The 27,415-nt window shown below is 47.0% G+C and overlaps 1 protein-coding gene across 4 annotated transcripts in view; it reads left to right on the forward strand.

The window, feature by feature from the left end:
* CASKIN2 (CASK interacting protein 2) overlaps positions 1-27,415 on the forward strand; it is a 312,904-nt gene that overhangs the window by 123,541 nt on the left and 161,948 nt on the right. The window contains exon 1 of one of the 4 annotated variants that reach the window (XM_085617002.1): positions 19,868-19,970. The exons of the other annotated variants lie outside the window; for them this stretch is intronic. Within the exon in view, the coding sequence (XP_085473128.1) occupies positions 19,940-19,970 (31 nt within the window). The 5' untranslated portion in view covers positions 19,868-19,939. Of the gene's footprint in view, positions 1-19,867; positions 19,971-27,415 lie in introns of those variants that run through there. 4 annotated transcript variants of the gene reach the window in all.

Raw genomic sequence — 27,415 nt, forward strand, 5'->3', positions numbered from 1 at the left:
GTCCCCACTCCCCACCCCAGCTCTCGTTTCCTTGCTCCCTGGCCGCAGGAAGGATGCAGGAAGCGCACTGGCCTGGTGCGTCCCAGGGTACGTCCGGCGCGTCCCAGGGTACGTCCGGCGCGTCCCAGGGCACGTCCAGCGCGTCACGTCATTCCTTAGCAGGCCGATGAGAAGAGCGGCCTCCCCTGGAACTGAAAACAATGCTCCGGGGTAGGCACTTCCACCCTGCCCTTCCTGACGGCGTGGGGCTGGGCGGGCCCGGCCTGACACTGGAGTGAGGCGTGTGAAGGCCGCAGTGGGTGTGACCGAGGGATTTCCTTTAACTAGGAACCGGGTGTGCGAGCACGATCGCCAAGACGAAAGTTTCTAAATAAGGAGGTGCGGGCTGTGAGTGCCTGCTCGGGGCTTTTGATGGTCGAAGTGAGTCTATGACTGGGGTGCAGTCGGAGCACCGATTAGATTTTTCATGTCAACTACGTTGATGTACTGGTCCATGGATAACTACCTCGAAATGGCAACGACTCGTAGTGGCACTGGGTCAAAGTATAATAAAAAAAATAGTGCCAGGCCCCAAGAGTAAGTGCCGGTGGGCCCCCACCGGCAAGCACCTGTTCAAATTAAGCACTGCACTAAATGAGCCTATTTTGACTGATGGTGCCACTACTGATATTAACACTACATTTAATGAGGCTATTTTGACTGACCGTAACACTATTGCATTAACTCCTACATTGACTGACTGACGATGTCGCTACTGAGATTACCACTAGATAGCATAAGGCTAATTCGACTGACAGTGTCACTACTGACATTACCACTAGATAGATTGAGGCTGTTATGACTGAGGGTGCCAGTACTGTCAGAACCCCTATTTTGAATTTGGTATGGGTCGTGGGCTAAGGGTATTGGTAGGTTTACAATTAGGGACATCTTAAGGCTTTTGGGGCCCTGGCCTAGCATATTTTTGGAGGCCTTGTTCGGAACACCTTTGAACTCAGCTCTTTCGTGTCCTCCTTGGCCAGGTCTCTGACCATGCACAGGCATACTCTTCCAAATTCTAAATGTAACCCAGCAGCAGCTCGCTACTTTTATTGCAAATCGGGTCTGTGACACCCTCCTATTTCTCTTATGTGAGGGCCTGTTTTGAGCTGAAAAAAACCCACTTTGTTATGGATATTAAATGAAACAATAATACATTTCTTTACAAAATATCTGTAATAGATGCCCATACATTGCCCACATCAAAAATAAATGAAAGGAAAACAGTAAAACAATCTGTTTAAGAATTATTCAAGGTCATCAGGCAAGACTCTCTGCAGAACAGAGCTTGGTCTCAGCCCCCCCCCCACAAATGGCTGGGGCCCTGGTCCAGAGCCCACTTTGCCTATGTCTTGAAACGTCTCTGTTAACGATTAGTGTTGGGAGTAGAGGTGCGGTTTGCATTAGGTATGGGAGTCAATGGGGTTAAACAATAGAGTTGATTTTAGTGTTAAGGGTATGATTTGGAGAGCTTTGGGTATGGGATAGGCTTAGCCTTGGGTTTATGTTTAGCATTGGAGTAAGATGTAGGATTGGGTATTGTTAGCGTAAGGATTAGATAAGTCTTGGTGTGATTCCAGGGTGCTGAGGTGGTAATCTTGCCCAGGAGGTGTTGTGAAGAATTGCCTGTCTGATGGGACAGAATGGCATTTTGGAAACATACAAATAGGAAATTAGTGAAATGTCAACTGCTGTACAAGACTATGCCTGTGGCTGAATATACGCTCTGTAAATGATCTTGCCAGATCATACAACAAACATAATTTAAAATATGATAGTCACGTCAAAATTCAAAAACTTAAATTATCTTAACATGTGTAAGGTTTGAAATTAATGTCACATTATAACAGTAGACTACTGCACTGAGAAGTACTTATTAAGTGATAGTATTTACACTTGAACCATTAGTAAACTAACCGACAATACAATTTCCCCAGATTTTTTTGTTTCACGTTGTAGAAATCAGCAAGTAAACGGGCATTTATTTATCTTCCCTTACGTTAAGGCTTTATTTTTACCTCCGTGCATTTGATGCAGTTTTTATTTTGCTCGGACTTGGAGCTCTTTACATGAGCGCCAGTTACATTAGGTTACAGACCGTTTTATAGGCACAGGGGTTTAAGTGCTTTGCCTGGAATCCCAGGATGTTGATCCGACGCCGAGTCTCGAAACTGGTTACACATTTCCAAAATCGGCAGCTCTGGACACATCCTGGGTGTAGAGAGGGAGTCGAGCAGAAGCCACATGAAAGCTCGGCTCGTTTTGGGCTCGAGGTGAAACGGAGTCGGGCTTCTGGCTCGACTCGAGCTTGCAGTCTCTCGCCCACCTCTAAGCGGAAATGCAAACTAGGAGCCCCGTTGGTCAGTCATGAAACTAAATTGAAATGTGGACACGGTATCTAGCAAATGAGACGTCTTCTAGTGAATACTTGAAGCCGGGCCACTGGTGAGACATACTTGCATGTGTTTATAGTTCAAGCTTGCGCGTTAAAATCTCCTCATTTTCATCGTCTGGAGGTGGATTGCACGAAGGTTTTCAGTTTCTTTAATTTAGCTCCCTACATGGGAGTGACTCTACCCCCCTTCCCCTCCCAATTCCCACATATACACTTGTGTGGGACAAGCCTAGACTGTCCCCCTTGCCACGCATGCCAAGATGCCATGTGCATCAGCGTCCCTATAGCCATCAAAAAAGCCCAAAGTGTTAATCGCCTGGCCCCGAGAGGGCGGGGATCGTGAGTCAGTAATCCGGGCAGGTGTTCGCAGCTCCAACTGTCATATTTGTCCTACCCACGCAATGATCTGGGCAGCAGGCATGGGCAGGGAGCCGGCACGGTGCCCGTGAGAGGGGCGGGGAGGGAGGGGGTAGCTGAATATCCCTTCACGGCTGTTAGGATAATATGGGGGCGGGTTAAGATAAAGAAAGCAGGGTGCGGGTGCGTGTAGAGGGCCTGCAGCTTGTTTCCAGGAATCTTTGAACCTGGTTATATGCTTCACCACAGTAGAACAAAAGTTAATTCGGCATTAGGGGTGTACTTTGCTTTTAGTAGCTCTTCTTGGTCTCTGACTGCTTTGTGAACATAATAGGTGTTCACATCCTAATCCATTCTGGTCATGCTGGTTACTGTGCTGAAGGTAAGCCTTAGTTAGCTCCAGCCCGTGGACGGCGCCAGCACGCGGACAGCGTCTCTCGACGGTGGCAGTGACCCTGGTTCTGACCCACAAATGTTACGCAAGAGCAGGGCGGCTTTCTACACTACAGGTCGAAAACTGGAGCCTGTTACACCTTTCTTCTCGTTTCTTTGCGAATCGTTCACATCTTGTGTATTTTTCCTTATTTAGGGACAGGGTTGATAACAAAATAAATAATAATAACAATGTTTCATATTACATTACTGATTTAAAAATATATATATATCTGGGGTCACAATCCATTTACAAATGATGTTTGGTTCTGGTAGCATCAGTTGTCGACAGTGCAAGATGTTTGACTGATTGCACTTCTGGAGTTTCCTTCTATTACCCGTGTCTCTGTATTCCCTATAACTCTCCTCTGATGAACTCTTCCTTTCTACCTTCTCCCATCCTGTTCTTCCAGTATGTCTACTCACTCTACACTAGTTTCTTCATTGTGCATCTGCCTCTTCTTTGTACCTCAATTTCCCCTTCCCTACTCCACCTCTCCTCTGTGTAGCTCTGCTTTTTACCCTTTAGCAACCGCCTTTTGTCCGTGCACCTGTTTTTCTGTCTTTGCGGCAGCCCATGTACTGCATGCACTCTAGCTTGCAAGACCTGTTATTATTACCATTCGTTGTCTTCATTGTCACTCTTATTTCCTGCCTCCTAATTGGGCAGTGCATGCCTGCTTAATTTCCCTCTCGTTCCTTGGGAGCATGGACCAAGTGCAGATTGCCTCATCTTGATTAGGGTCTTTCCGCTGTTGGTACTGAAATTGAGGTACTGTTTTTATTTTTTTCTTCTTCCTGTTGTATTTATTCTTCTCTCCTACCACCCTTGTCCGTGTTGCTTCTTCCTTCCTACCTTAACCCCATCCATGTGGCTTCTACCTTCCAACCCCAATGTACCTTCATCAGGGTGGCTTCTTTCCTCCCACCCCCCAATTGTCCGTGTTCCTTCTGCTCTCCTGCCCTCCAGTTGTCCTTGTCACCTCATCCCTCCCACCCTCCCGTTGTACGTGTTGCCCCTTCCCTCCCACCCTCCAGTTGTCCTTGTTGCCCCTTCACTCCCACCCTCCAGTTGCCCCTTCACTCCCACCCTCCAGTTGTCCTTGTTGCCCCTTCCCCCACCCTCCTGTTATCCATGTTGCCCCTTCCCTCCCACCCTCCAGTTGTCCTTGTTGCCCCTTCCCTCCCACCCTCCAGTTGTCCTTGTTGCCCCTTCACTCCCACCCTCCAGTTGTCCTTGTTGCCCCTTCACTCCCACCCTCCAGTTGTCCTTGTTGCCCCTTCACTCCCACCCTCCAGTTGTCCTTGTTGCCCCTTCCCTCCCACCCTCCAGTTGTCCTTGTTGCCCCTTCCCTCCCACCCTCCAGTTGTCCTTGTTGCCCCTTCCCTCCCACCCTCCAGTTGTCCTTGTTGCCCCTTCCCTCCCACCCTCCAGTTGTCCTTGTTGCCCCTTCCCTCCCACCCTCCAGTTGTCCTTGTTGCCCCTTCCCTCCCACCCTCCAGTTGTCCGTGTTGCCCCTTCCCTCCCACCCTCCAGTTGTCCGTGTTGCCCCTTCCCTCCCACCCTCCAGTTGTCCTTGTTGCCCCTTCCCTCCCACCCTCCAGTTGTCCTTGATGCCCCTTCCCTCCCACCCTCCAGTTGTCCTTGATGCCCCTTCCCTCCCACCCTCCAGTTGTCCTTGTTGCCCCTTCCCTCCCACCCTCCAGTTGTCCTTGTTGCCCCTTCCCTCCCACCCTCCAGTTGTCCTTGTTGCCCCTTCCCTCCCACCCTCCAGTTGTCCTTGTTGCCCCTTCCCTCCCACCCTCCTGTTGTCCGTGTTGCCTCTTCCCTCCCGTTGATCGTGTTGCCTCTTCCCTTTCCCACCCTCGCGTTGTCCGTGTTGCCTTTTCCCTCCCACCCTCCCGTTGTCCGTGTTGCCTTTTCCCTCCCACCCTCCCGTTGTCCGTGTTGCCTCTTCCCTCCCACCCTCCCGTTGTCCGTGTTGCCTCTTCCCTCCCACCCTCCCGTTGTCCGTGTTGCCTCTTCCCTCCCACCCTCCCGTTGTCCGTGTTGCCTCTTCCCTCCCACCCTCTCGTTGTCCGTGTTGCCTCTTAGTTGTCTGTTACCTCTTCTCTCCCACCCTCACGTTGCCCATGTTGCACCTCCCACCCACCATAAGAAGAAAAAGCGCTATGATGCAGTTTCATAGCGTTTTGTCTTTTACCTTCTTCTGTCATAGTGCTTTTTAGGTCTCGGGACCATCCGGTCTGCCGAAGGCACAACCGGAAGTCCGGAGATTTAATGATTCTTAGAGTGGCTATTTAGCCCGCCTCTCTTTTTGCTTCTCCTCCATTGGCTGGCTTCCTAAACGGAGGCCAGCCATTGGAGGAGAGAGCCGTCCCTCCAAATATGCACCGTCTTTTTCAGATTCGGGGGCGTGTTCCGTGCTCTTCTTTCCACTTTTTAGCCACGCCCCCGAATCTGAAACCACCGCTGCGTTTCTCCGAGGCATTTCTGCTTCGCCTCGGAGAAAGGCAGTTGTGTAAAGGCAGTGCTGTGCTTGTTTTACATTACCAATCATGTCTCTCAAAAATCTCTCGTGGGTAATAATACACTTCACACGGATTTTGACCCTGTCCCTATTTGGTGTACCATGTGCCCGGTGCCCCACACTGTACTCTCCTTAGATGTAAATGGAAAGCATTGCGCTTTCTGGGCATCGTGTCCGCGACAGCAGCACTGTGCCCGCTCTGCACAATGCCTTGCCATTCAAAGCCCGGTGTGATCTTGAAATCCGATCCTGGCTTTTCAGAATCTGATTGATTCGTTCGGCTCTGGGAAGATGTGTACTTCGGTGTGTTGGTTCGAATGATGCGCATCAGTGTGCGGCTGTTAGACTCCTCGTGTCGCGCACTGGTCCTTAGCTGACACTCCACGTAATGACAGGTGATGTCTCGGCAGCATCCCCGCAACCACTGAAACTTTGCAAGGGATGCTACTTTGTGTCAGCTCGTTGTGTTTGATTGTGGAGCGTGTTTGTGAGCTGAGAGTGTGCCGCTGGTTGTCTCGGTGCTTCTAACATCCATTGCTACCGACCACCACTGTCCCGGCCTCACTCGATCCACACCGCTGCCCCTATATCTCAGGGTGTCGGGGGTGTATTTGCGGATGAGGTTGGTGTGGGCGCAGTTTTGCACTTCTGTGGTTTAAGATGTTGGCTCTGCTACGCTTTCACGCGTGAGTTTTGTTGGAAGGTGGCAGGGAGATCTGGTGTGCTGTGTGAGACGCGACCACATCTGCCGTTTGTTCTGTCACTGTGTTTGTTGATTGGCATGGTTTGTTCTGTCACTGCGTTTGTTGGTTGGCAGTTCGTGTTCCTTGATCTTCACGATGTGACACCGAACACTCAGTGCATGCCTCTCTTAGCTGGGGTGAATTGTGGTACTACACACGTGACGTCAGCGTGTGACACAGTTCCTTTCACATCCCATGCCCCCTCTGTTGAGGGATTTGTGAGTTCCAGTTGTTTGGGAGTCTGGCAGGTGGTGCGGAAGACCAGCCTGCGTGAATGTTCTTATAATTTGCATCCTGTGGAAAATGTCATGAATTTCTCCTGTAGATTCGAGGTATAACACACAGACCCCAGACACCAGCTGTGTTAAGTGTGTTACTGATGGAATGGTATTGTCTCCTTCGACCTCTCTATGCTGTAAACCCGTCTTTTATGTAGTGGAGGGTACTGGCAGGTGGTTTCTTAGGTACCCATTGGTGTGAGAGATCCTGTGAAACCGGTGTTTAGTGGGACGTGCCACGGCGGTGCTGTTTGCTCGTTTCCCGTCTGTACTGTAGTGCTAAGAGGGTCAGAGGAGTAAAGTGACACGGACAGTACGACAAGCTTAGACCTCCCTGGACGGTTATGAAAGGCTCGGTGGCGTTGAGTCGGTGAAGGGTGACATTTTAAGTCTTATCCGGAAATAATACCGCTTTGCACCGTTACCGGCAGTGCAGCGGTGTGATAGGTGAACCCATGAAGGGGGTTGTTATTAACAGTACCATTTTCTGTACAGCCTCAGAAGGTCCGTCGGCGCGAAGTTAGTAAATGATGACAGTGTCTGTTTTCTAAGTATATACCGCTGTGCGGCGTTACCGCGAGACTCGTGGTGCGTGTTACCGCTGTGTACAGTGCCCTGAGGGTCAGCGGTGAGAGGACGGTGAAGGGTGATATTGACAGCGCTGTTTGCTTATACCGCTCTGTACAGGGACAGGGTGATCGGCGAAGTGAAGGTGTATATAAATGCAATTACAATACAATACAGTGACGGGAGGATCAGGGTGTGTAGGCGAAGAAGGGAGGTATGGACAATGCTAGTTGCTTACACCAAGCAGCTCAGGTAGTGAATGGTCGGCTTTGTTAAAGCAGGTCAGGGGGGACTGACAGCGCTGTTTTCTTAAAGCGCTCTATACAGACCGGTGAGTCGTTTGTGTCTTGTGCGCGCTTTTCGTTGGGAGCTTGTGGAACTGTGGCCCTCTGTTCCCGGCTGCCACATAAATAACTTTAAACTGAAGAGGTCTTGAACGAAGAAGCGCTGTTCTCTGCGAACACTTCAAGAATGTTCTTTGGCGCTATACATGCAGATACGTGAACTCAGATGACGTGCTCTATAATACTGATTAAGTCGTCAACAACTACGTTAAAAATCCTTATGGCCATCTAAGTCCACGCTGCAGGTCCCGTTTATATTTATCTTCACCTTGGATAATTTGTGTTTTCCATAACTCTCTCTACCTCACTACTCCACTCTATCTCACTACCTCACAACTTCTCTCTCTCAAAACATCACTACCTCACTCTCTAGCTCACAACCTCACAACTTCACTCTCTCTCACTCACTACCTCAATCACTCTCTATCTCACTACCTCACTCTTTCTATCTCACTAACCCACTTTCACTCTCTCTTTCACTACCTCTCTCTCTATCTCACTACCTCACATCACTCTATGCTTATATATCACTACCTCACAACATCCCTCTCCCTCACTACCTCACTCTTTCACTACCTCACTCTTTCACTACCTCACTCTCTATCTCACTACCTCACTCTCTATCTACCTCACTCTCTCCCACTACCTCACTCTCTATTTCAATATCTCACTCTCTCTATCTATCTCACTACCTCACTCTCTCTCTGCTAATGCAATAGGTATCACATATACAAAAAAAAAGCTAATGCCAATAGAAATGACAATGCCATTTATTTAGGGATACAAAAATGATAAAAAAAATAATGAGCAATACCAATAGCTCTACCTATAATATTGCCGAGACCATTGCATTGTAAATGCTTGTTTCAGAATAACTTGTAATCCTGCTGCACAGCAGCCATTTGGCTCTACGATATGGCTGAAGACATTGGCAAAACCAAAAGCGCTCTCACACAGGTGAGACCTGTTGGCTTTGCCAATCGTTATTTGTCATATAGTTTCCAGGCCTCTGTATTGCCTCCCACCTCGGCCTACTTTGTGAACATCTCACTCTGCTTCCTTACGCCTTCTTCTATCCCTGCTGCCTACCTCTGTGGGTTGGGAGCGGCTCATCAGTGTGTTTTGCTGCATTCCAGTGTCTGTATTTGTATGGGGGGTGTGGAACAGATGTGGGGGTGTAGATTTAAAAGTGCAATTTAATCCTAGGAATTCCTCTTATAAGAGAACGAAACCACTTGAATGTGCCTGTAAATATGTAACAAGCGTGCATATGAAAGAAAGGAACAGGGATGCCAGAGAGACCTTCTTGTGGCTGTGTGTTCCAGAGACACCAACAGGGGGACGCCAGAGAGAAGGAGGGGGGCTGGGGGAGGGGGAGGGGGAGGGTGTGTGTGTGTGTCTGTGTGTCTGTCTGTCTCTGGCTAAGACGGTGGTAATGGAATGCGAGTCAGAGATTGAAACCTTGAACGTGCAGGAATCTAAGGGAACCTTATGTGCAGCTTTTGGGTGGCCAGCTGCAAAGATCTGTCTGGATGCTAAGGTAAGTTTGAGACGGAGCTGGGGGTCTGGTCATACTTTACCTTATGGGCTATGTGCAGTGTTTTGAATGGAATTTGCTCATGGCAGTCAAGGCAAGGTGTGCTGTGGTCTTGACACAGTCACCTCAGGATCAACTCGGCAACATGGTTGTGGGCTCATTGAAGCTTGGAGAAATATTTTGACAGTCCGGTGTAGATGCTACAATAATTCTGCTACAAAATAACTTTTGTAAAAATGATTTTGTGAGGGAGTGGTGTGATTATCCACGTTGGCATAGATGGTGAAATGGCATCTTGATGGCGGCCTTTTTGTGGTGTTTGGAGGCCGCTGTTGAATTACACACCCAAGTTGACACTTTCCGCCCAGGTTTGGAATAGATCCCCCTTAATTCGGCCATTAAAAAGGGGGGAATTGAGAGTTCTGCTGGGTCTATAGTTGGGCTTTCTTTCAGGGCGCAGTGGTGGACAAGCTTAAACATTGCAATGTTTTGTTCTCTCCTACTTGATTAATATCATTAAATCACAAATATAATAGTATGTTCTTTTATCATGTTTTTTTGCTACATCCTTTCCAACAAATACCCTCCTTTTTTGCCACTGCATCATTTTTTAAATATAGGTAAACCAGATCTATAGATCTGATGAGACTGCATAAACCGAAAGTAAATTGTCATTGTCAATAAATGACTAATTGACAGGTACTCGGAGAAGATCCTGGCAAGAATAGTTGGGCGTTCATCATTGACAAAATGCCTTTAAGATTGTCGGGATAGTGCCTGATGCCGGACAGTGTCTAGAAACTGTATAGGCAGGATCTGCTGGTCTGTGCTGGAAGGAATGTGGGGCAGAGATTCAGCAAATGAGGATATTCTGGAAGAATTTGTTTGAGGCATCAGGGCTATTCTAGGATATCCCTTCTGGGGTGACACGGGACTTACCATATTGGGCCTCAAACCTGTACATTGGTTGGAAATGTATGGCATTAGTTCGAGGGTGATTCCTGATCTTGCAATTTGCAAAGTTAATCATAGGCAGGAATTGCACATTGTGAACATCCAGCACTCTAAATACCGGATTATTAAAGATATAGGAGGCGATGGCTGTGGAATGCATATCAAGTAGTCTGACGAAGTGCGAACAGATTTCTCCTGGTGAAGCTGTCCCTGTTGGATTACCTGGCTAGGAAATGCCAGGCATGATGTAAGAGGTAAGGGACATGCCCCATAAAATTGGAGGTATGGCCCTGTTTGTGGGTGCGGCTACAACTAATCCAGAATTGGGTTTTCACTCTGGGCGAGGAGATCTGCGCCACCATATGCCATGCTAACAGTTAATAGTTGCACATAATCTAAGTACCAGCAGTCCAGACTGGGCAGATGAGGGGATGTGGCCAGTAAGTTAAGTGGAATATTAGGAAGAATTGGTTCATGAATTGCGAATGCAGTGTTATTTGTAGTTCCTTGCAAAATTTACATTATGTTTACATAATTTGCATAATGCATGCAATTTTGCATCACACAAAATTACGTGATGTAGAATTTTGAACAATTTTTTTCTGTCCGGACTGGTTTGAGCAGACACTGTCTTGCGGGAGACAGGTTTCGAGCAGAAAATGTGGTGAGAACTTTTCTCCACGAACAAGTCCCCTTGTTATCTTGAGTTACTTTGGAACACTAGGTATGCCTTCATGTTACTTTTTCAATTGAGCTACCCAGAGTGCATTTCATGTAATGTACTCCTAATTTTGCTAACATTTTTTCCTTAACTCTACAGACAACACTGCTAAACAGTAACTGTAAACACCCATAGGTCAATCGATGTCGGATAAGCAGTCCCAGTTTACATGTTTTAATACTGTGGTGCATTCCTTGAGATTCTTTTTCTTTTTCCAGGTGTCTTATGGTTTTTATTTTTCCTGCAGGCAACATATGGTTCTTGTGTAGTGCAGACTGTAAACTGAGCCTCCAGGTATCTGGGTGAGTTCAAGTTATGGCTGGGTGTTTAGAACGAGGCATGATTTGAGAAACCTAGAGCTGAGGCTGAACGTAGTACGGGTTTCTCACAGTGCCTGTCAGTTGGTTTGTAAAGATGGTCAGACACATAAACATCCGATCCCTGGCCTCTCTGAAGAGTGCGCAAAGCGCCGGTCACATATGTGCTAATTGTAGTCGTGGAAAGGTGTGTGAAAGAGGTCCACAGTTGTTGAAATATGAATAGCCCTAAAGTAGAAGAAAATGTAATGCTTACAGGTGTATGTTGTATGAGTATGGGGTTATGGTGAAGTGAAGGAGATGAAAGTAACCTTCGGAAGGACCGAGTGACAAGATGTACTTAAAAGGAAAGAGATGCCGTGTGAAATATGCAGATGGAGGATTTTAGAACTCTGCTTGTAGTTAAAGAGTATGAGTCTAACAGTGGGACGGTACAGAGAAAAGAGGCGTGAGGGGAGTTCAGGAGTGAATGATACACTCTGAAGATAGCCACCCCTTCGTAAAACCCCTTCCAAAAACCTGATTAATATTTAATTCACAATCTCATATTTTCAGTATAGAAACATTTTCACAACAAAGTTATTGTTCTTCCTCCTTTATTTCATACTGCTCACAAGCATTGACAAAGCCAACGAATCTGGTTTGTTTTAGGCCTATGTCCATTGTTGTTAGTTGTCTAGCTGCAACAACCAAACCCTTTCAGAGAAGCACCAAAATACTCGAAAGGGGGTACAAAGTGTGAAGCACAATGTGTTTGTTTGCTTGATTTAGCCATGCACTTAATTACATAGGGCACACCTCTTGGAAATGGTTCCTAGTTATACTTTAGCCCCGCCCCTTTTAGAGACCCTCCACTTTTTTCGTCCCACTGCCAGCGCTGCCCTTGGGTATTTATTGGTGCTGTGTCACCGCTCTGTGTTGAAAGAAATGTAAATAGTTGTTGGCCAGTTTTTGTTAACAAAGTACTCATCCCAGCACCTACTATACAGAAAGGCTCCAATACAGCATAAACCCCCAGAAAGAATACTGCAGTCACTGGGGGTAAACTAAGTAATAAGACCCTTTCACAATCTTACTCTATAGTAGTGAAGTCTGGGGCCCAACGTTAAATAAATGAGTTCGGGGTGAAACAGAAGACCAGCATACACCCAGCTAGACAACAGGCTGTGTAGGTGAACAGGTGGCAGCCAGAGCACTATGCAGAGAAGAACTGCTGTCCAGTGTGTCTCTAAACTCCAGTCCCGCAGTTTAGGGGCGAGTCTAATGCTCTGCCTAGTTGGCATGCTAAAGTAAACCATGAAACCAAACCCTATGCCATGGCGCGGTTATCTGCCCGCAGCACCACCCCTCTGCTTATTGTATACAGAAAGAAGTGTCACTTTGGAATCTGAAAGATACCAGTAGCGCCGTGCACTAGAGACGATGTAGAATGCCACAAAACACTCCCGCAGTGCTTCAGGGCAGTACAAAACGCAAACCTGGAACACAAGGGGGTCAGGGTGTACTAGAAGATTGAGCAGTGGGAACTCGAGATCAAAACACCTTTCCTGCTACACCGCCCTCCCTAAAAGGACATCTACAATGCATTAAAAACAAGAGGAAATACCTTTCATCATTCTTGAGATAAAACCGAGAACAGTGGAGAGGACTGAAAAGAATGCGTCTTTTGTCACCAGAACAGAAAAGACACTCGAAAAACTGCATTTCACAGGAAATCGCCTGAAAAGGAAAAGCACACATACTCGTGTATCACTTTATGTACACTGTCTGCCTACTATATCAATCTGTTTCTGACGTATCATGCCACTCAGTATTCCTGCATTGCTTTGTATTGGGCGGGTAAGAAGAAAGGGGACACAGTAACGAAGAAGAAAAGGGGGAGGGACAAAGAAAAAGAGAGAGGACTGGAGTGCTGAAAGAAGGCATGTCCGGGTGAGCGAGGAGTTTAGACTTGGAGAACTCTGGACACACACCTTCTGTGGGAGAGCCTCCGGGCGTGGAACTTCTCTGGGAGCCAATCACCCTGCAAAGACCTGGTGTAGGAGGACTTCGACGTATAGAAGACCATCGAGCCTTCGAGGCATTGTGTGGCAGACTAGATCAGTCCAAAAAAAAACATCAAAGCTTTGAGGCATTGTGTGGCAGACTACAGCAGTCCAAAAAAAAAACATCAAAGCTTTGAGGCATTGTGTGGCAGACTAGAGCAGTCCAAAACCGTCAATGCTTTGAGGCATTGTGTGGCAGACTAGAGCAGTCCAAAAACCATCAAGACTTTGAGGCATTGTGTGGCAGACTAGAGCAGTCCAAAACCGTCAAGGCTTTGAGGCATTGTGTGGCAGACTAGAGCAGGCCAAAACCATCAAGGCTTTGAGGCATTGTGTGGCAGACTAGAGCAGGCCAAAACCGTCAATGCTTTGAGGCATTGTGTGGCAGACTAGAGCAGTCCAAAACCATCAAGACTTTGAGGCATTGTGTGGCAGACTAGAGCAGTCCAAAACCGTCAATGCTCTGAGGCATTGTGTGGCAGACTAGAGCAGTCCAAAACCGTCAAGGCTTTGAGGCATTGTGTGGCAGACTAGAGCAGTCCAAAAACCTCGTGAAGAACATGTGTGCAAAGTGCCCTGTCCATGTGTGCAAAGTGCCCTGTCCATGTGTGCATATGCTGGTGGTACAGACGCCTAATGTAGAAGACCTTGAAAGTGCAAAGATCTCCTGGGGTGGGTCCTCGTGGTGCTGGGGGTTTGTGTAAGCAACTCACGGTGTAGTGACATCGTGTGGAAGACCTTGCTGTGAACAGCCAAAGGTTCTGGTTGTCATTTTTTAAATTATTTTTATTTATTCTGGAGGTGTGCCTTAGCCATGATTTAAATATGCCTTCTGAATTTCGAAAAGTAAGATACACTCACGAATGGGAAATCACTTTACCAATGAGGCGATTTAGTTATTCCGCGATTATATCACCCTGAACTGTGGTGGACATGACTTACAATTCGAACTGTCCCATCCATTTAGGATCATTTTCCTATTATTGCCTTCCCTCATTGACACCGTGTGCATAGTTACCTCGCACCGTTCCCTCTTCTGCCCCACGGGCCAGGGAATGTTTGTTCCTTAATGCCCCATAACAGACCGTTAAATAGTTGCTAAGCGGTTCCGGTAGAGATATAATGGTTTAATTCACGTGTTTAAGTCATATTGTGATTTGCTCTTTAACCCTTTGCTCTTGTTCGTTCTTTTTGTCTTACTTATATTTTTCTTAAGTATCTAAGTACTTAACCTTTTAATTATTCAACTAGTTATTCAACTATTTATCTTTATTTATATACAACTTATTAGCAAATCATATTTATTACATATATTCTTTCTTCTTATTCTACTATATTTATTTATCTCCTATGGAATGTTAGATATTATCATTATTGTTCCTGTAATGTAATTTTGTATTAATATTTGCAAAAGATCTACACAAAGAATTGCTGTAAGGTGAGTGAGCCCTACGCCATGCCTCCTGCCACAGCAGTCTGAAACAACCCTACACGGCAGGAAGACTGGCCGATAAACACACTTGTTTGCCCTGTTTGGCATTTCTCCAACAGAAAAGCACTTGTGGTATGTGGGAGGCGCAGTTAAAATGCCTTACAGTTGAAGAGTACAAAGAAACTATAAACAAGGGTCACAGTAACAAATTCAAGAAGGAAAAGAATGGAATAAAGACTAACGTCTAAGAAAGAATCAATCAATCAATCAGGGAATTGTAAGCGTGCTACTCACCTGTGAGGGTCTCAAGGCACTGGGGGGGGGGGGGGGCAAATCTGTTTAGCCGAACAGCCAGGTATTGAGGGTCTTCCTGAAGGTGTTCAGGGAGTGGGCACGTCTGATATCTGCCGGTAGCTCGTTCCAGGTCTTGGCTGCAATGTGAGAGAAGGATCTTCCGCCTGCTCTGGCTCTGTGGAGGTGCGGGGTTTCAGCCCGTGTGAGGTTGGAAGATCGGAGGTTTCTTTTGGGTACGTGGAAGTTAATTCTGTTGTTGAGGTATTTGGGTCCGTTGTTGTGTAGGCATTTGTAGGCGTGATTGAGGATTTTGAAAGTGACTCTTTTCTCCACAGGGAGCCAGTGGCGACTTCGTAAGTGTTGACTGATGTGTTTGTGTCGGGGGATGCTGAGGACTAGTCTGGCGGCGGTGTTCTGTATTGTCTGGAGTTTGCCGAGTAGGGACTTGTTGATGCCGGCGTAGAGTGCAGTTCCATAGGCCAGTCTGTGGGTGATGAGTGTGTGGGTGACTGTCTTCCTTGTCTCAGGGGGGGATCCACTTTAAGGTCTTGCGAAGGGTGTTGACGCAGCTGGATGTGACGGCGTTGACCTGTCGGTTCATGGTGAGTGATGAGTGAAGTACGATGCCGAGGTTCTTGGCGTGGTCTGAAGAGGGTAGGTGGGCTTCCGAGGCAGTCGGCCACCAAGTGCTGTCCCATGCAGAAGGGGTGGTACCGAGGAAGAGGACTTCTGTCTTCTCGGCGTTGAGCTTCAGGCAGCTGTTGGTCATCCAGACTGCGACGTCTTCATTCCTTTCTGGAAGTTGAATTTGGCAGTGGTGGGGTCTGTGGTGAGGGAAATGATGAGCTGGGTGTCGTTGGCGTAGGATACAATGTTGAGGCCGTGTTGTAGGATGATGGCTGCGAGGGGGGCCATGTAGATATTGAAGAGGGTGGGGCTCAGGGATGAACCCTTTGGGACTCCGCAGGTGATTTTCGTGGGGCCGGAGAGGAAAGGTGGGAGTCTGATCCTTTGGCTTCTTCCGGTGAGGAATGATCGGATCCAGTCCAGGGCTGTTCCTTGAATGCCTGCGTCGTGTAGTCTAGCGACTAGTGTGCGGTTGGAGACAGTGTCAAAGGCCGCTGATAGGTCGAGTAGGATGAGGGCTGCGGAGTGGCTTTGGTCCAGGAGGGTGCGGATGTCATCTGTGGCGGCGAGTAGGGCGGTCTCTGTGCTGTGGTTGCTTCGGAATCCAGATTGGGACGGGTCGAGGACTGCGTTCTCTTCAATGAATCGTGTCAGTTTCCGATTGACTGTTTTCTCTGCAACTTTGGCTGCGATGGAGAGGAGCGAGATGGGCCGATAGTTCTTGAGGTCGGTGGGGTCAGCTGTGGGCTTCTTGAGCAGAGATCTGACTTCTGCGCGCTTCCAGTCGTCTGGGAAGGTGCCTGTTTTAAAGGTGGTGTTGATCGTGCGTTGTAGTTCGGGTACGATGGCGGCCGCGGCTCTGTGGTAAATGTGAGGGGGGCAGAGGTCGGTGGAGGCCCCCGAGTGGATGCTTTTCATGGTCGAGGCGGTTTCTTGGAGGCGGGGGGCCGTCTGTCGCGCCTGGTGCATGGTCAATCAAGTTGTTGTAGAGGTTTTTGATCTTGAGGTGGAAATAGGTTCCAAGCTTGTCGCAGAGGTCTTAGGATGGGGTGATGTCTTTGGCTTCGCTGCGTGGGTTAGTGAATTCTTGAAAGACACTGAAAAGTTCCTTGGAGTTGGCCAGGATTTTGTTGTGGATGAAGTTCCTCTTGGTGGCTCCTTATTGGTTGCGCTTAAGGTAACCCCAAGCGAAAGGTCTGGAGGCCAAGTTCTAACAACAAAGACTGACATAGCTGTGATCAAAACGATTCTTCTAAATAAATGTATACATTTACACGAAATTTGGAAGAAAGTTAAGTTGGCGAGTGGGAAAGGTACAAGGTCCGGCCCTGAAGGATCAAGCCAACCTAGGAACACGCATGGCAGTGATGAAGTGGATCCCGCTGATGAAGATTTCGGTGTCTGGGCTTGGATTCTGGAGCAGCCTTGAATGCCTGTCTCATGGCAGCCGAGACCAGATACACCCACGCTGTCCAGTTCTGCTGGAGACAGGGTGCATGCACGTTTAGGCTCAAGCAAGGAAACTTTCCGTAAAACTCTGTAGATTTTGAGTTTCTTTTCAGGACCATCTTTTTTATGAGACCAGTTTTGAGATCCTTGCTAGAAAGCCTTTGTTCACTGTTTTTCACCAGGCTTCTGCTGGTCCAGCGGGTCAACTTTTCTGGGTCCTTCACATAATCTATCAAAGGGAGAGGGGGTGGATGGCCGCTACCTTGAAGATTGACCTCTTCTTCAAGCCAGTGCTAATAATGACCCAGATATTTCGGCACACACAAGCAAGCCCCCAGCTAATGCAATATTACTTGCTAGAATCTGCCATTTCCTGATATGTTGATGGTCTGTATGAAAGCAGCTGCACCACTGTAGCCATTCTGCTGAAAGCCTAGACAGTAGATTCTTTTAGTTCCTATCGAAAGTGGATTGACTGTTGGAGTCTTAGGACAGCACCACCTAAAGACAAAGTATTGTTGTATGATACAGCACAGAGTTAAGCATGAAACAGCTACGGGTTTGGGGATGGACTATCATCTATTCTGTACTTGTTTCAAACCAGGGTCTGGTGGTCCATGACCGAGAGCTCCACAAATAGGCAGAGAACAGATATTACAGCTACGACTGGTCTCCAGAGTCAGCGTTCCAAAAAATGGGCTACTAGGATTTGGCTGAGACTTGACTAATGACTCACACTGAGCCCCCTCTTTGGCTTGTACAGATTTAACATGGCGATCTGTAAATACATCTCCTAGGATTACAGGTTTGTGATTTTGCACTATCAGCTGTCACCAGCCTCCCTTCGCCTGGTGACTTGCTGGTTGAACCCTCCTCTTCAGTGCGGATACACCTTGAGTGCACTACCAGTGCAATAGAATCTAGAACTGCAGTGGGAGCAACAAAACCATTGTGCAGTATACAGTTGTGGTAATGAAATCCTAGTTCACTTGGCAGAGAAAATATATGCAGAGACCGGATAGCTCATTTGATTATCTGTGGGAGACATTTAATAGCACCCCTTCCTTAAGAATCTGTGCACACGGATGGCATTGGGGCAAACCGCACTGTCAGCACCTGTCTGCCCACAGGCTTTCAGGACTGTTCACTCTTTCCAAGTCTCTTTTATTCTTCTCCGCCTCTTTATTTCCAAGCCTCTCCGTTTCTGAGCCTCTTCACTCTCCCAAGGACCCTTTAAGTAGGCTTGTGTCTTGAGATGGCATGAATACAAGTGGTAGTGAGGAGGTGAGGATCAGGAATGCACACTTGAAGAAAACAATTCGTGCATTGAGAATTTGTGAGAGCTTTTGTCGTCCACGCAGCAAAGCATGCAGACCATGTGCCCAGTGGGAGGGTCATGGCCTTGAGCGAAACGCCCTCTATTAGGGGTGGAATTCCTTCGCTCGAGATAGCTTGACATGTATATATGGGACTGAAGAGGCAGGACATCAGTGAGGGGAAACAAAGACTATGCATCTATTGGATCGACTGATCATCCTTTGGACAGAGGAACCAGAGAAAGTGCCTGTCCCGGACAGAAAAAAGTCTGAGAGAACTGAATCAGACTGGCTGTCCCCTAGAAAAAGGATGCAAGGAGGCTAACTACTTCATGAGAGGGGCATTCGAGGGACTGGTTAGTATCCCAGGTGGGAACAGAGCTAGATGGAAGTCTGTAGCTTATGGGAACCATGACACTTACCATCCTAAGGACAAAGGAAGTAAAGACCCTGCGTATCCATGCAACAGATGAGCCAGAGAGGATGTCAGTTGATTGAAAAAAGAACCTAATGAGTCTGACAGGACATGGGAGGCTAATACTCTGCATCCTCAATTTCATGGACACAGTCGGACTGTATTGGTAGGGGAGAAGAGAGAGAGTCTTGGCAAAGTGAAACCAACACAAATGTAACCAGAGCTCATAGCTAGAAGATTGGGACACCCAGAGGCTGCAACCCCAAACCGTACTAGAGCCACCGCGTCACTGTGGATTCTTCTTGACCAGAGTGCAAAACAGGCAATCAACTAGTGATCTTGAACAATCCAGCAGGTTATCATCAGAAATGAGGACGCCTTCCCAACCAGTGATGAGTGGAGCCAGCAGACGTCGCCAACAAACAAATCCTCATCATAACCTCCGAGTTCCTTTGAGAAGCCCACGCAGACTGGCATCAGACCCGTAGTCCAGCACTGGTCATGACTTGATGCCTGAAGGAGCTTGCCTTGGAAATATGTAACTAGTGTGAGATGGGTCAAGAGGACGTTATATGACAAAGAGCTTGGACCTCCATCCTAAAAGAACATCACTGCATACAATGCACGCAGGGTGTGTCCAGAGTCTAAGCCTGTGAGATGAAAGAGGCTGAAACGCGTCTTAAACCCGAAAAGTATCAGGGTGGCATCTTCCAGCAGTAAGACCCTCCAGTACAGTTGGTGTGTGGAGTGTTGCTCGGCATCAGATGGTGGTGAAGGAAGAAGAATGGGTGTTGCTGTTTTGTCCGGAGAGTTTAAGATGTAGAAGCTTAATGATTTCAGGGTAGAAGGTCGACATATCCCTGAATGATGAAAGCTATACAAAAGGTCTCTTATTCATATGGCCATATTGGGATTTGAGCTCTAAGTACTTGTGGGGCTTAAAAGGCCTCCTTTTTTACATCTGTGAAAATGTCAAGACAAAATCTAAGGCCACCCTGTTATATGCGCCACCCCAAAATATGTGTAAACGGTGAGCTCTAAGGGCAGTGCATTTATCGATCTGATAGAACGTGGTATCCCAGCACTGGATGGGAAGATCCCAACAAAGGACGTGAGGTCACTGCGACGAAGAAAAAAGGCAGAACAATGGGCCAGGTCTTGTTCTGCGCTGCAACAGGTAGGATTCTGGGGTAGCCCTGGAGGGAAAGCATCTTACTGAAGAACTCCAAACCCTCGATTATATTGTCAGATGGATCACAATATCAACGTAGGTCACTGCTTTGGCACAGTGGGTAATTTTTGATTCTGCGCTAAAACTCTTATTCCACACCTGTTTACCGGGTAGATTCAAACCCTTGGTGCAGACCGATAATTCTAGTGCCATTTACATCAAGCTCCTGAAAAAAGCATAGAAATTACAACTAGTGCAGAGCAAGACTTCTGAAGAAACGTAAGGTAAACTGCTCCCTGAACTTGTTCGCTACTGGCTACACAGAGGGCTGCTTTTCCTACTACAAGCAACACACTGGACACCAGGCTCTAATTGTATGCTGAAACCTGTCGATCGCCCCCATTACACAGTAGCAAGGGATTGCATCCTTACTCCAAGCTACCTGTACAAAGCAATTGTCTAAAGTGTTGGAACATGTGCGGGCGATGGTCAGTCCCTCAAATGCGCCAGCTTCCTGAGCTTTATGATCCTGTGTGTGGTGCGTGTACTGCATCCTGTGCAGTCCCCTGTATCCCTCTGCGCCACGTGACTTGTCCTGTATCTCATGCAATCCTCTTTACTCCTCTGCACCACAGCATCCGCAGTCTACTGCACTGAAAGAGTGAGAGCCTCGAAGGGCACGAGTGCTGGACCTTGGGAGGCTGGTTCGTGGTTGTTATTGCATTGTCGAATGTTAAGTTGTTCTAAGTTCATTAAAGGTGCTGCATTGGGAGATAATGGCCATATTGCATGGACGTTGGCCCAGTATGGGGGAAGTGGTATTACAGCACGTAGGAGAGAGAAACGAGTTCCTGGTTAATTCGCTCACTGCAGGGTTGTTTAGTTATTATCAGTATATCTGATATTGCCATCAGGGCTCTGTTATGAAATTAGATTAACCTAGTACATTGTGTGCTTCTTTAAACTTCTGCTTGATGTTGAGTCAGGTTTTGTTCTTCCACATGAGCTGGTTCTAGCAAATGATTGTTATGAAGCATTGCAGCCGTCACATTACAGAATTTGGGATGAATTTTGAGGGGTAAGGCATACTACATTTTAGTCGGAATTTAAATGGATCTGTGTCTAAGGATAGTTTCTTCTGGTGAAGGTGTCAAAATGTAGTGCTAGTTTAATCCCCTCTTTTAATGTGACCGTTATTGTTTTGCAACCAGGACGTGTCCTGCTAGCCTGTTTTTTAGCATCACTTTAAACGTTGGTGTGACCAGTTTTTAATTTTGGACAAGCAGTTCTTAGAAGGTAGGGCAGCATTACAAGTCTTTTTTTTTTTCTTTGTCCTGTATGTTGTGAGTGGCTAGCCTCTGTGTAACTGCCAACGTGGTGTTAAGTTCGCAGCCATGAACAACAGCAGAAGGGCTTGCCTAATATTTGTTTAGAATTGAAAATGTGAGGCATCGGACAGGTGAATTTGGCAGAGGAGACTACCGGAGTAGCTATCAACCCTGTAGGTGCCAAGGAGTAACCAGCGATCTTTTAATTTGTGTGCAGTGTGTATAGGTGGCATGCTCCTTTGCGCTGTGCTTCTTCCTGGCATGGACGTTGCGCGCGCACTCACACAATTTAGATATGATTATAATACATGGTATTCTCTAATCCCTGTATAAACGCCAGTCTCTAATTTCTTTAAAATTGCCGCCTTGTGACGCACCCATTTGCCGGTTATAAAGAAAAACGTCAGAACTAGACTATTATAAGTTATTACAGTCTAGCTCTGACGGCACAATGCCTGTGGGCAGTGCCAGCAGCCCAGGTAAAGGGCAGGTCAGGTCACAGAGCATGGTTGAAGAAGCTCTTTCAAGCAAGGAAAACAGAACATTGCTTTTCTTTCTTCTGCTCCATTTTAATAGCTTACAATGAAAAGCAAAGAGAATGTATATTTTTGCACTCCTTAGTTAGAGAAAAGCTAGAATTGTTCTGCATGTTTCTACACATTCGGAGTTACTGCTTCTAATATCTGTTCACAACAAATATCTACCAGGTATTTGATGTGTTTAATTTTGCACTAGAAGTTTAATTTGTATTCTTCATGTGTACAAACTTAAAATGACAGCGCTACACCGCAAGGCTTCAAGTGGCTTGTGGAGCAGGTGATGGTGTGACTCTGTATTATATGGGATAAAGTTCACCCTGCCGTACACGATAAGGATATTGCAAGTCACCTCGGAGTTCCATAACCGTATAAAGGAACTTGGCCTTTGGCATTGTTCCTCTATGGTTATGGAACTCTTCGGTGACTTACAGTGTACAGCATGGGACACTTTATTCCTTATATAGCTTCCATTAGAAACCACAGCAGGTGAGGTTTCAGCTGTGTGGCTCTTGTCTATGACAACCCCTTGAATAATGTAGAAGCTGTGGAGGGATCTGAGACCATACAGTGGAGGGAAGTGTACTGGCGGCTGAATCCCTGTAAATGGAGGTATGGCGATCTAGTAAGGTAAAATAAATGAGCGAGTTCCCTCCTCAGAGTACGAGAGTTCTTGGAGTTCACTCCTAAGTCCTGACCCAGAGTCTGCGTCATGGGAAGTAGGGGGATGGGCATAAAGCATTTATTTCTGTTGTTGAGAGTGGGGTTTGCAATTGGGGGAGAAAGTCTAGTGCCATCGTTCTGAGATTTCATGTGATGTTAAGAAAAATTAAAAGGATCAAATAAACCCAATTCGTTTTTTACATGATGGGGGAAAAACGGTTTCCTAAAGCAGCATAACAATTCTAGAAGATTGAGGAGTACTCCACGACAAGTCCGACGGGAAAGGGGACAAGTGTAGCAGCACCAAAACCATTAACGTTTTGGGACGTCACTACTGTGTTGCATTCTCGTGAACCACACTTGATCAGCTGCAGAAGGTTCTCGATGGGCGCACCTGTATTGCTGGTCTCCAGACCCGGAAATCCAGCTGCTGGCCCTTTTAGGAGATTCGGTCTTTTCTGAACCCGAATTAAGGAAAAATACTCTACTATTTGCCAAATACACTGCTGCTGAGCGGTCATATAGGAGCAAAGTATGAACAGAAGGGGCTAAATCTGTGCAATAACGTAAACATACACTACACCAAATTACTGGTAGGGATGTTAAAAAAGGTCTTTTTCACAATCCTCACCTGCCACCTGCTCCGAGAGGTTCCGTGGCCTTCTCTTCCTGAAAGTTTTCCACTCTTCCTTCTCTCGGGAACTTTGTCCAAAGAATTCCTCTTTAGCCGTGTTTACTGGCCAGTGTCAAGTGCGTGTGTGTTTGCAAAACAAGCCTCTCCTTGGACTTTCCCCTAATTGATTTTCCGTATTCCACCAAGTTTATCTTTTTATCGTTTTATTGCTGTATATTTACCGCTTATATTTGTCACATTAAGAGAAGTGTTAACAAGCGAGGTGTCAAATACGATACGACTGTTTCTGTCGGTCTCTAATACCTTGTTGCGGCGGGGTTGAGCTGATGCTCAATGAAAGGAAGTTATAATGCTGATCGTGCCAGAGCGCAGTTTAATATTGCGCTTGTATTACTAACCCTGCCCCCCTCCCCGGCTATTGGGGCTATGAATTCTACTGGATGTAACACAACTTCCCCTTCTATAGCTTTAAAGTGTATGTGCTTGCGTGTGTTGCGCCTGTCTGCCGGTGCTTGCAAAATGTTTTGTTGAAATGGTGAACCCCCACATAAAATAGGACTTGGACCTAAACTGGAGATACTCTGGGGGCAGCAGCTGCAAAATGACGAGCATTGCTTGATTCCTGTAGTATTGTTTTTACTTCTTACTCTCCTTGTAGCCCCCCTCAGTAAATGTTATGCCAGGAGTAGGAAAGGAGGTAGCCTCTATTATGGCTGCGATGGTCAGAGGTCAGTGAATCCCCCATGAACACTTTTGGTTTTGCTGAACACTCCCAGTGCGTGCACTCCTGTGTGTTACAACAAAACCTTATAACAGAGCCTGAAGTTGCAGATCTGTTTACGTCGAACGACACTTCCGCATGTGCTGTTCTAATCGCGTTGTTTCCGGTTAACTTGTCTCGGGTTTGATGTTGCTCGGAGGGGAGGTGGGAAACAGTATTTTCCTTCGACAGTTCCTGACACGTAAAAGGCGTTCTAAACACTTCATTCCTTTCAGAGACTCGCGCGCCCCCCAGTGGCCCTGGATTGAATCATAAACCAGGCGCCTCTATTCTCTTTGAGAGAGCTACAGCAGATGTGCGCCCCAGTGGTTACCAAGAGGCCGAACCCCCGTTTCACCAATTAATAAAGGCATGTCTCCATTGTGACGTGCTTCTTGCTAAACGTCGCTGTAAAAGCAAATGTGTTGTGTGCGCTCGCGCCCTGACGATCTTGTATGTGTTGTGTGTGTTTATGACTGAGGTAATGAAACTAGCACTCTGGTGGCTGTTCCCTCAAATGTCCTTGTAGTAAGTACTCAGTGTGCTTAGTACTCGGTTATCTTGAAGTTGAGCTAATGTTTCTTCCTTGGGTGGGTGTGTACATGGAATACACTGGACCTTGCTGTTCCTTGACAAAGGATATGGGTAGACCCAACAACTCGCATGGTAACACCGTGTGTCTCACTATTTCCGGCCCCTCATACTGTTACCCGGTAAGGAGCCGAAATCACACGGTGACAGGGAAAACGAGCTGAAATCCGCTGTAAACAGTGGGTTTCCAGCTCGTTTTCGGAGGCAGTAAATTGCCATGCCCATTAAAAGGTGTGAAAACACCCCAGGGCATCGGCGACAGCCTCAATGACCCTTTGTTAGGTCTCGCCTGACCCAGCGCTTGCGCTGGTCTGGCGAGACTTTTTGAGAGGACTCCAAAAAGTGCTACCATGGCCAGCCTAGAGCTGCAGTGCATGTGCGCGGGCGCCGCGCGCTTGATCGCGATTACTCTCACTTTTGCGGCCGCTTTGATGTTTGATCGCGATCACTTTAGCTTGGCATAGCCAATAGGTCTAGCTTTCGGGACCTTATAAGTATATAGTTATGCAACTGTTGCATCGCTAAACACTTATAAGGTCCCAAAGGCGAGACCTATTGGCTATGCCAATGCTTGTTTTTGTTGGTTTTTTTGGTGAGGGGGGCAGGTGAGGGGCAGAGTGCCTTGTAAGATGGCTCTTGGCACCAGGCCCCCGACCCTCTCCAAGGCCCCTGTCCCTCCCCTCACGGTGAAGTTCTTTTGTAAGTTGGCAGGTATGCATGTGCTCTGAGAAAATCAGTGTTGCTTCTACTCAGCTGCAAGTTATTTTTTTCATCTTGGAAATCATCATACATGTATGGTCGGGACTGTTTCTATTCGTGTGTTCTTCTCTTCTGGGGGACGCGGGAGAAGCAGCATAGGGGACGGAAGCAACCAAGGAGAAGCAGGAAAGCGCACTATGAGACAGAGCAACACAGAGACCATGGTGGGGGTGGGCGGGGGGGAACCATCGCACATGGCGATATAGCGCAACTGACTGTGGGGGGCGGAAAACACACAGCAAGACAGAGCAACTCTGAGACAGAAAACACAGTAGCTCAAAGTGAGAAGGAGCAACATGGAGGTGGGGTGGGGAGACCGATTGAAAAACACCCACCCTTTCGTAGAACGTTTAACAAGAAAAAAGTGACACCAGGAAAACAAAGAGCTGTGTATAAAGCAATGCATCCATGCTCCATGGGAGGGACAAAGTCACAACAGGTTTGTAAAGTCCACCAAAGCCATCAAATAGGAAGCAAGCTAATTGCCTGGTAATGAGACCAACCAGTGGTAAACAATGGGCGGGCTGTAAGCTAACAAAAATGTCTTGCAACAGACAGCACATGCACTGTTTTAGGCGAGGCTTCACAATTAAATGTTGGTTGCAAACATATCCACCTAACAACATTTCGGTGTTCAGATGATTCCACCATCATGAGCTAGCTTCAATTGTTCTAGGACTGGATTTAGATTAGTAATTTGCCCCAGTTCTGCAATAGGTGGGAGGTGAGTTTGGCTTAAATCTACAATTCTAATCAGGAAAAATGTGTTTGTAGACCATGATTTCTATTTTTGTAAACTTTGTTTTGGAAGTATGCTTTCCCATGGAAGCCTCTTATGTGGTTTCAAGTGAGAGCGTGACATAGGTCCATTGTATATATAGGGGGTCGCTGGTCCGGCATGGGTTCACGCTAACCAATTGTATTTATTTAGTGTTTTGTTGAGGTACAAGTCATTTTGTGGGTACTTTGGAGAACTTCTGCACAAGCCGGACGTTGTAAAGATGGAAGTTCAGAACTTCATAATTATTTTTCACTTGGATGTCTGATCCTCTGCTGTTTATCGTCTGGAATTCTAGAGGGAAGTGAGCAGTGTAGAAAGCTGTCCTGAATGGAGAGGGATGGCTAATAATCAGAATGAAAAGGTGAGGATGGGATCAGTCAACTAGGTTGGAGGGGAAGGGCCTCCAAAAGCAGGTTTAAACATGCTATCTTATAGCATTGAGCAGCTGTGTGTTGGATATTGGCATGTAGAGAGAAACAAAGCAATGCCAGTCCTCTTCTAACATAGTTCAAGTTATAGCTCTGTTAAAGTTTTCAATTCACATAGGTCACTCCTGCTCTGATGAGTGAAAGGGACCTCTATGCTCGGGACTGACTATGAGAGAGTATTCTAAACCAGCTGCTCACATCAGGCCCAAAAATGTCTACGTTTCATAGGCTGGGAAGCAGGGTAGACGAAGCATCCTCAAATGAGAGTAGAACGCAGACATTGGGTGATCAGTCAAGTCCCAGGACATATAGCCATACTAAAGTCTTGAGGCAATAGCTGTGGTGTTGAGGGTACTGGAAGCTGCTCTGGCCGGTCCTGGACTCCTCCGGGAATTCTTTCTAGAAGGCTGTTCTTTCTAGCAGCCCTTCCTGAGCTACAAATTCACCTCTCAACCGTGATAGGACAGCAGTGTGAACACAGGGCACCCTTGGTCCTTAATTGTATTTTCTGAGTGACCTGTCACACTTGCCTGTGAACCACTGAGAGGACCTTGGTTGTTATGAGGAGGTGGGCTGGCTTGGAGCCGGATCCTCAAGGACTGTTACCTCATGGATGATAAATGGCGATTACTCCTGCTCTCGGACAATGACTCCACTGGTGAGGGCTAAACCAGCGCGCCCAAGCCACAAATATCCGACTGACCGCCCAATCCAGACTGACTACATGCTGCCTTCTTATAAATTCTGGTTAACACCCCACGCCCTGCGCCACTCCCTTCGGGTGACATCGGTGCATCACTGTCACCTACACAGCATCACCCCAGAGTTAATTTGTTCACATCTCCCCATCCCTAATGACTAGCATGGAGCATTGTGGGGTTAGAAAGTGCTTAACTTCTTTCTGGTTTACTGTATTATACTGCTGTCTTCAAATAAGCAAATGAGCTAGAATTATTTTCAGACTGTCTGTA

This window comes from Triturus cristatus, chromosome 7 (assembly GCF_964204655.1).
Source record: "Triturus cristatus chromosome 7, aTriCri1.1, whole genome shotgun sequence".
Classification (NCBI taxonomy): domain Eukaryota; kingdom Metazoa; phylum Chordata; class Amphibia; order Caudata; family Salamandridae; genus Triturus; species Triturus cristatus.